The sequence below is a fragment of the Giraffa tippelskirchi genome, chromosome 14, assembly GCF_054371585.1.
Source record: "Giraffa tippelskirchi isolate mGirTip1 chromosome 14, T2T-mGirTip1v1.2.pri, whole genome shotgun sequence".
NCBI lineage: Eukaryota > Metazoa > Chordata > Mammalia > Artiodactyla > Giraffidae > Giraffa > Giraffa tippelskirchi.
Genome location: NC_137288.1, coordinates 38,671,201 through 38,681,493, shown reverse-complemented (window position 1 = coordinate 38,681,493; position 10,293 = coordinate 38,671,201). Strand labels below are relative to the sequence as shown.

Sequence of the window (10,293 nt, the reverse complement as noted above, 5' to 3'; positions counted from 1 at the left end):
CTGAATTAGCTGTCCTCTGTAGCATTATTTTTAAAAATCGTATTTAAGTGTTCTCTATGTGTTAGGAGGGTATGACGTTTGGGATGAAAATATACTATGACTTTGGAAGCAGGAAGAGACAATATTATAGAAGCACAAGAACAGTAATTAAATATCAAAAGCACCCCTGAAATTCAATGTACACTTTCATATGAGGAAATGAAATACTACTGGTTTGATTTCAAACATAAATAATAGGGCCGCTTAACTTGAAAATTTCCATTTACAGAGCTAGCTGGTAAACTCAATAGTTTGGTCAACTCTATAACATAGAAAGGCAGATTCATGTTGATATATGGCAGAAACCAACACAATATTGTAAGAAATTAACCTCCAATTAGAAGTAAATTTAAATTAAAAAAAAAACTGACTATGGTCAAAGTTGCACACATTGGTAAATATACAAAAAAATGTATTTACTAAAACGCATTAAATGACTAAATTTTGTGAGGTATGGAATTATACCTCAATAAACCTCTCACCGGACATAGAACAACAGACTAGTTCCAAATAGGAAAAGGAGTACGTCAAGGCTGTATATTGTCACCCTGCTTATTTAACTTATATGCAGAGTACATCATGAGAAACACTGGGCTGGAAGAAGCACAAGCTGGAATCAAGATTGCCGGGAGAAATATCAATAACCTCAGATATGCAGATGACACCACCCTTATGGCAGAAAGTGAGGAGGAACTAAAAAGCCTCTTGATGAAAGTGAGAGAGGAGAGTGAAAAAGTTGGCTTAAAGCTCAACATTCAGAAAACTAAGATCATGGCATCTGGTCCCATCACTTCATGGGAAATAAATGGGGAAACAGTGGAAACAGTGGCTGACTTTATTTTTTGGGGCTCCAAAATCACTGCAGATGGTGATTGCAGCCATGAAATTAAAAGACGCTTACTCCTTGGAAGGAAAGTTATGACCAACCTAGATAGCATATTAAAAAGCAGAGACATTACTTTGCCAACAAAGGTCCGTCTAGTCAAGGCTATGGTTTTTCCAGTGGTCATGTATGGATGTGAGAGTTGGATGGTGAAGAAAGCTGAGTGCCGAAGAATTGATGCTTTTGAACTGTGGTGTTGAAGGCTCTTGAGAGTCCCTTGGACTCCAAGGAGATCCAACCAGTCCATCCTAAAGGAGATCAGTCCTGGGTGTTCATTCGAAGGACTGATGTTGAAGCTGAAACTCCAATACTTTGGCCACCTGATGTGAAGAGTTGACTCATTAGAAAAGACCCTGATGCTGGGAAGGATTGGGGACAGGAGCAGAAGGGGACAAAAGAGGATGAAATGGTTGGATGGCATCACCGACTCGATGGACATGGGTTTGGGTAGACTCCGGGAGTTGGTGATGGACAGAGAGGCCTGGCGTGCTGCAATTCATGGGGTCACAAAGAGCTGGACACGACTGAGCGACTGAACTGAACTGAACTGAAACCTCTCATTTAAAAAGAAAGGGCTCAGGGCCGGGGCAATGGGAAGACCCAGAGGGATGGGATGCGGAGGGAGGTGGGTGGGGGGTCCAGGAAGGGGAACACATGTAAACCCATGGCTGATTCATGTCAATGTATGGCAAAAACTATTACAATATTGTAAAGTAATTAGCCCCCAACTAAAATAAATAAATTTATAAAAAAAAAAAGTAAATAAAAAAAAATAAAAATTAAAAGTAAGGGAATGTTCAGCCATCAACTCTTTTCTATTTTGCCTTCTCATATCTATCATTACTGAAAAGTGGCTTGAAAGTGTTAATCACTCAGTCGTCCAACTCTTTGCAATTCCATGGACTGTAGCCCACCAGCTCCTCTGTTCGTGGGATTTCCCAGGAAAAATACTGGAGTGTGTAACTATTCTCTTCTCCAGGGGATCTTCCCAACCCAGGGATCGCACCTGTGTCTCCTGCATTGCAGGCAGATTCGTTACTGTCTGAGCCACGATGTAGTCCTTATTTCTATTGCTTATTGTTTATTTTCTTTGAAATTCACCCTACGAATAGCAATTTAGATAGAAAATTCTGTACTTCAGAAGAAATCAATCAACAATGGTATAAACAAAGGAAGGTAATCCTTGTAAAATATCTCCATATGACACAGCAAGGGACAAGTATAATTTTCCCCTTGTGAAAAACAGTAACTCACAGGGATCTAAACTTGTTTCATTAATTTGCTTAGGCAAATTAAATTATTATGATTCAATATTAACTAAAATAAAACAAAATAAATTCCTTTAACTGGCTAAACAATGGTCAGTTTTCATATGATGATCTTAGTATAATATACCATTAGAGGTTGCCTCAGAGCCTGCTTGGAAGTTGTTATAGAAATAAACCTATCATGATAGCCACTGACTTCTCCCTGATCCTTTAGTTCCTTCTTAAACTCTGACTGACCCAATGTTCAGAACCATAAATCCCTGCTGGCTTCTCCCACTCTCTACTGTTCTATAGTAACTCCCACTGCAATCCAAGATCTCCCACATTTATTCCTGCCTCTTGGCCCAGGGCAGGGTACTAGAAGCAGTGAAGCTCCCATAACTCTCTACCATCCTCTCATCCTCTCCTTTAGATGCGGACACCAAAAAAGAATTAGTATATCGGCCATGATAAACTGGTGGCACGTAGAAAGAAGATGTCAGTCATATATTTTTTAAGCCTGAAATTCCATTTATTTGAGACACTTTATTTTCTTCTCCTGTGTTTTTACAATTCAAATTCAAGCAATATTGCACATTACATTTCCACAAGACACAAACCATCTCCAGAGCTGTTGGTGGTGTATTTCTAGGGATGGAAATAATGCCACAGTTAGCCGAGGAATAACCCCACTCACTGCCACAGTGCAAATTCTCATTGTCCTTCTTTATTCCAGCTAAGTCAAATCCTTTGTACAAAAATAAAAACAAGGTCATAGTGTAATTATAGCCAATGAAAAGGTCTCTGGGAAGCTGGATTGGAGAGAACCATCTCTCACCACCCTTTCTCTTAGAAATAATCTCAAGCAGCAGCACTATTTGCACCTTTGATATACAGAAAAACAAACGGGAAAATGCTGTGTATTCCAAAAGCCCCAAGCTCACTGGCACCATTGAGAGAGGATATATCTCAAAGAGTAAAAAAATAATTTAATGCTGTTCTGACCTAGCTATAAAAGAAAATTTTTCTATGGTAGATACAATTGTCACATTTCAAACCTCTGGACAAAAATTCATGCGAATGAAGAAGGATGAAAGCTCAGCTGGATATAAAAACATTACAAGAGAATGCTTTAAATGCTTATTTATTCAAGCATAGGTTTCCATAATTCTTGGTTTAAAGACTAATATAGCATACAATTAAACAGTTGGTTAATATCCACCCCATGAAGGTATGTGCGTTAGTCTTATACATTCTGAAGAGCCACTCAAAGATGTATTTTAAAACACGATCCACACGCCTGCTTTATCAGGTCAGCTTATATATACTTGAATTAGGCAGATATGGGTTGTTCTGTGGTAGAATTCTCACCTGCCACGTGGGAGGTCTGGGTTCATTTCCCAGGCTATGCAGCCACAGTGTTCCCTGTTTAGGGGCTTCCCTGGTGGCTCAGATAGTAAAGAATCTGCCTGCAATGCAGCAGACCTGAGTTTGATCCCTGGGTCAGGAAGATCCCCTGGAGAAGGAAATGGCAACCCACTCCAGTATTCTTGCCTGGAGAATCCTGTGGACAGAGGAGCCTGGTGGGCTGCAGTCCATGGGGTCGCAAAGAGTCAGATATGACCAAGCAACTAACACACACCCAAATATATAGGTTAGCTTAGGCAGATACATCCAAATACCATCTCTTTGTAACAATTCATTTTTTAATGTTGCTTAAGTATAGTTTCCTGCTCTCTATCCCACAAATACCTTTAACATATCACTCATTTCTCTTCACTTTAGAATACTATGCCAGCCCTCCAACTGCCTAGATTCTATCCTATGCTTCCAAAAATGCAAAACTAATGTTCTCAAAGGACTAAGTGTTATTTGGAATACATTCCATGAGTAGGGATTGCTTCTGCATTGTTTCTGAAGTACAGGCGTGGCGTAGTGAAGACAAGACACAGTCTCCCTTTAAAATTCTCCAACAATACCTACTGGCAATTAGAGAACGTTTAACATTTTCTTTTTATGTTTGTGAAAGTTGATGCCAGCCAGTAATTTTTTTCATGAGAAAACTATACCTATTCTAAACCCAGACAAACAAAGGAGAAGAAAGAAATGAAAAAGGGAAAATGATTTTCAGAAATAACCAGATGTTGCTCTGCTCTTTTCCCCTTCAATTCTTAGATTTCCAGTTTCGGCTTCTTCTCGATACATCTTTATGAGGACTTAAAAGGTGTTCCTCAGCCATGTTATGTACTTTTTTTATCAGCAGAAATGCCATGAGGAATAAACACACTCTGTACTGTGGTTACCCTGGAACAATTTAATTAATGTTTTACCACACTGGTTTGACTGTATACTGAGGAAAGAAGATGCTAAAATGTGCAAACAAATATGCTAGTGAACTCAGAGTTTCTTTGTCTTAACTTTATTTTTAGAAGATCTTTAAAATTGAAGAATGCAACTCAACAATAGGACTTCTTAAGGATCGAGGGAAGTATCACTAGAATTAAGACATGTGAATTCCATTATTCTGTCTGTCTCCCTACTTAGGCCTGGTACCTTTCCACAATGTCCTCTGCTCAAAGTGCCAGTCCTTGAAGTTGGCTCTGTAGTGAACATGTGCGTGTGTGTGTGTGTGTGTGTGTGTGAGTATATGTAATTTTGCTTTTACAATGTTGGCAGTAAGAAGAAGCCTACTAATTTCATTCAGCATGATGACAGGCCCTAGCATTTTAATTATTTTTCATGTTGTGAGTAATTTATTATTCATTGGGTATCTTCCCTGTAAATCTTGTCCACACTCTGTAGGATTTTTCTTTGGTGTCCAACAAAGGGTTTCATTGCAATAAGAATCAAGGCGTGTCTATGCTATTACCCAGAACCCAGGCAATGCCAGTCCTCCAGCCAGCCCAGGAGTTCAGGGTGGGGAAACAGAGTCATAATAGAACATCTTCATCCCTTGGCCCAGAGAGCAGCAGAGTCATCACCCAGGCCTTCCTCGAGAAGGGCATCTCGAAGCACATTTTCCAGAGCCGAATTCAGGACGAGGAGCAGACTCAAGTCAAATCTCACCGCCCGTGCAAGAGAGACCCAGAGGAATGGACTGGCTCCTTTTCAGGAACATTTGCCTTTTGATCATTTTAATGGTAAGTAGAATCTAAAGGCCTGGGAAAGAAGTGCAGACCTGAGGCCTTGCCTCCTGTGTCACATGCTGGACTTTCTACCTGGGATTTGCTCCATTTTTAAACCTCTTCTTGCCACGGGAGTTCTATGAGTCCGGCCTCTGGGACTTCAAAGGACCTTCCACGCTGAACAAATGCCATAGAGAAGCAGGGTGAGAATCTGGTTGAATTAGACCTAAATGACATCAGAGACAGAATCTAATTCAGATAAACTGCTGGGATATTTATATAATTTATAATCAGAAATGCAATTATTTTTCTATTTTCTTTTACTTAAACTTAAATGAGACAGATTGCTGTCAAAATTCTCAATGCTAATGGGTTCTACGGAAGTAAAGTTGATCAACCCCATTTCTTTTAAACAGTTATTTCCCTGCGAGTTTGTTTCAATGTGGAGGAAATCTAACTATGTCAGGATTGCCTTGCAATTACTTATAAAATATTTAAGTCATAGGAATTTTCTCCTCAGAAATGACTAAAGAAAAATGAATGCCTTGAAGAGAAACCCTTTCTGGAATTACTAAGGCATTCCTACACTCCAGGAAGGGAACAATTACATGACCTATTTCTTCAATGTAAACATGGCACTTTGGACATTATATTACTTTCCTCCGATCCTCATAACGCATAGTGAGTATTCTAGCCTTCAAAGAGATTGTTGCTGTTGTTGTCTAGTTGCTAAGTCATGTCTGACTCTTTTGCAACTCTATGGATTGTAGCCCACCAGGCTCCTCTGTCCATGGGATTTCCCAGGCAGCATACTGGAGTGTGTTGCCATTTCCTTCTCCAGGGTATCTTCCCAACCCAGGGGTCGAACCTGCGTCTCCTGCATTGGCAGGTGTATTCTTTATCACTGAACCACTAGGGAGGTCCATTTGAAAGAGATTAGGCAGCTCCTAATATCAGATCCTTAGAGGAACAAAGATCAGGTTAGTTAATTCACCAAACAACTGTCAATTCAACTAGAACAGTCTATTTGAGAATAAAGTAAGATAGGTTAGATTAGACTAGACTTAAATCTATCAATGGTCAAGTGACAGAACAATTCGGTCAAAACAGTTAAGAAAAAATAAGTGGAAAGATAGAAGAGAATTGTTGGAAATTGTAGGGGGGGTTTTTTCTCAAGCAAATAAAGCCAAATTCCTATAGTTGGCTGCACCTCAGTCTCCCAGGAATGTCAGCAGTGGTGCTGCAACAGAAGCTTGGTAAATGATTTCCACCCTATTCTCAGGCAGTGGTGTTATATGAGACTCATGTGAATGTCAGCTCAAAAGGGCAGAAGGCAGCCAAGCGGGGAAGATAAGGAATCGTTGTACAGTTGGTCTGGCAGGCACTGTCCTTCCACAGTTCATGTTTCTATGAACTTCAAAAGTGGTGCAGGAGCCCGAGGCTGCCAAAGTGCACACAGTCCAAGCTTGGAAGGGAACAGCGGTAGAACATTCCATTCTCTGAGCTTGGAAGACAGAGTACGAAATGACAATTTTTGAAAAATATGTGTAATCTGAAAAACTCCAAATAGAATTGGAATGCCCTGCTGTAATGATCACTGTTCATTTATGCCACTAAAAGAAGAGGGAACATTCTGACTTTATCTTTAACAGAAATCAAGAATCATCAGTATGACCTCTTGTTACATTTCTGTGGGTTATCTGCATATTTTGACTCATAAAAACTTTTTGTTTCTGTAAGAAAAACTGATTGCATGTATCAAGATTTTAAAGGTGACTTTTGAGCACTAAATTTTGCCTCCTATTCCTCTATGCACGGCATGTTTTATGACAATATTATTAACTGAAGAGTTCATTTTTCTTCTCTTGATCTTGAAAGAGTATTATATTCCAGATTCTCAGGATCTCTTTTTGGTAGTATTGATTTATTATCCTTAGTAATTTTGGAGTTTTTGATACTAAATTTCTCCCAGCATGCCTGCATGCTAAGTCACTTCAGTTATGTCCGACTCTTGGGAACCCTATGGACAGTAGCTCACCATGCTCCTCTGTCTATGGGATTCTGCAGGCAAGAATACTGGAGTGGGTTTCCATGCCCCCCCTCCAAGGGATCTTCCTGATCCAGGGATCAAACTTGCATCTTCTGTGGCTCCCACACTACAGGTGGATTCTTTACTGTGACCCACCAGGGACACCCAAATTTATCCCTACTCCCCACTAAAGTATTTGTGTTTTACATTTCTTAATAATTGTGATAGACTTGAAGACTTGCATTTCTAATAGATCCCTTAACGTATCAATTAATAACTTTTGGAATTGGGAAGTAGAAACTTCTAGCATGTTTCAACATTGGAATAAATGCAAGAAATGCTTAAGGACAATCAATATAATATTATAGATGCTGTTGAAAACAGGCATGCCTACTTGCCTTTCAGGCTTCCCAGTGGCTCAGTGGTAAGCAAAATGAGTGTTAGTCGCTCATTCATTTCCGACTCTTTGCAACCCCATGAACTGTATTCAGATTCTTTACCATCTGAACCACCAAGGAAGCCCTAATGGTAAAGATAACACTTGCAATGCAAGAGACTTGGGTTTAATCCCTGGGTCAGGAAGATTCCTTGGAGGAGGAAATGGTACCCCATTTCAGTATTCTTGCCTGGGAAATCCCATGGACAGAGGAGCCCGGAGGGTTACAGTCCATGGGGTCACAAAGAGTCGGACATGACTTAGTGACTAAACAACAATAAATTATCTTTCATTTCCTGAACCTGAACACTGACCTTTTTTCATGAACTAAATCAAAGGCTCTCTGGAGCATCACTACAGCTTACACTAACGAGGGTGTGGCAGCCTCTCAGAGACAGTCCCCTGTGTCATCTATCTCTCAACCACAAAAAGTACTTTAAGCAAGATTTTGACTGACTTAACCTATAAAAGATACCCCCCAAACTCTACACTACAAGAAGGTGTTTCATTATACCACAGGAGTCCTTTGGCATCTTCTTTCTAAGGATGCTGCTCATCATGTACTTCTACTACAAAACAAATCAGGGTAGGAAGGTGCGGTCAACACTGAGCTGAGACTCAGAAGCCCCAGGGTTGAGTCACAGCTTCCCCTCAAAGGGGCTGCGTACCTTTGGCCAAGGTACCCAACCTCGCAAGGCCTCACTGTGCCTCACATCTGGACACACAGTTAGACATGATGTCACCAAGTTTCTTCCAGTGCAGAAACTCTGCAAATCGTAACTGGCTCCTGAATATTATTTTCATAACTTTGGTTGTAGAATCTAAAGATGAAAGTCATGCTATGAATTATGTAAGTTGTTTTTTTAATTTTGAATTATATGTTTTATTGGACTTCTCTGTAGCTCAGATGGTAAAGAATCTACCTGCAATGCAGGAGGCCCAGTTTCAATCCCTGGGTCAGGAAGATCCTCTGGAGAAGCGAATGGCAACCCACTCCAGTATTCCTGCCTGGAGAATCCCATGGATAGAGGAGCCTGAAGGGTTACAGTTCCTGGGGTCACAAAGAGTCAGACATGACTGAGCAAGTAACACTACTACTACTATAGGTTTTATTAGGAAAGAATCACCTTAAGGCAGGGCAGTTATCAGCTGTGAGAGGATATATTTTATCAAGTTGATAAAATCATTAAAAACAGCCACATAGCTTTTATCAGATAAGAATTTTCATACACCTTTGGTGATCATTTGTGCTATATGTAAGATATAAACATTACAATAAAATATTCTGGTTCTTGGAAAGTAAATAAGGTTGGTGACAAAGCACATAGATACTATCTCACTGTAAGTTGAAAACAGGCATCAAGATTTTAAAACATATTTAGAACTAACCTATCAATCTATTTCTCACTTAAAACAATGCTATTCTGATATGTGGAACAGACTTGTTTTTATTTATTTAATTGCCAGGAACATTTCTAGAAGCATAGACTAGAAGGGAAAAAAAATCCTTATCTGATTTGGCTTTTTACTTGTATTAAAACCCTAGAATACCCTAGACAGCCTTAAATGACTGGTATTAGTACTGCTTGTTCAGTTCAGTTCAGTTCAGTCACTCAGTCATGTCTGATTCTTTGCAACCCCATGAATCGCAGCACGCCAAGCCTCCCTGTCCATCACCAACTCCTGGAGTTTACCCAAACTCATGTCCTTCAAGTCGGTGATGCCATCCAGCCATCTCATTCTCTCTCGTCCCCTTCTCCTCCTGTCCCCAATCCTTCCCGGCATCAGGGTCTTCTCCAATGAGTCAACTCTTCACATCAGGTGGCCAAAGTATTGGAGTTTCAGCTTCAATATCAGTCCTTCCAATGAACACCCAGCCCTGATCTCCTTTAGGATGGCCTGGTTGGATCTCCTTGCAGTCCAAGGGACTCTCAAGAGTCTTCTCCAACACCACAGTTCAAAAGCATCAATTCTTCGGCGCTCAGCTTTCTTCACCATCCAACTCTCACATCCATATGTGACTACTGGAAAAACCATAGCCTTGACTAGATGGACCTTCGTTGGCAAAGTAATGTCTCTGCTTTTTAACATGCTATCTAGGTTGGTCATAACTTTCCTTCCAAGGAGTAAGTGTCTTTTAATTTCATGGCTGCAATCACTATCTGCAGTGATTTTGGAGCCCCCAAAAATAAGGCCTGTCACTGTTTCCACTGTTTCCCCATTTATTTCCCATGAAGTGATGGGACCAGATGCCATGATCTTAGTTTTCTGAATGTTGAGCTTTAAGCCAACTTTTTCACTCTCCTCTTTCACTTTCATCAAGAGGCTCTTTAGTTCCTCTTCACTTTCTGCCATAAGGGTGGTGTCATCTGCATATCTGAGGTTATTGATATTTCTCCCAGCAATCTTCATTCCAGCTTGTTATAGAGCATTAAAAAATGTCTTCATCACACCAAAGTTTACATAGAAGCAAACCTCATCTTTATTATTTTTTGTTAATATAAATGGCTAAGAAATTATAAATTTTAATCCTC

At 40.1% G+C, this 10,293-nt stretch overlaps 2 protein-coding genes across 2 annotated transcripts in view; one reads left to right on the top strand and one right to left on the bottom strand.

The window, feature by feature from the left end:
• Positions 1–3,300: 3,300 nt before the first annotated feature.
• The window catches only part of LOC145534639 (uncharacterized), a 119,167-nt gene continuing 112,174 nt past the window's right edge, over positions 3,301–10,293 (bottom strand). Inside the window, exon 5 of the mRNA XM_081562654.1 lies at positions 3,301–5,520. The gene's annotated coding sequence lies outside the window, so the exon portion shown is untranslated. The remainder of the gene's footprint in view (positions 5,521–10,293) is intronic.
• Positions 6,520–10,293, top strand: part of DSG4 (desmoglein 4) — a 37,790-nt gene continuing 34,016 nt past the window's right edge. Inside the window, exon 1 of the mRNA XM_081563166.1 lies at positions 6,520–6,550. Coding sequence (XP_081419292.1) covers positions 6,520–6,550 — 31 coding nt within the window. The remainder of the gene's footprint in view (positions 6,551–10,293) is intronic.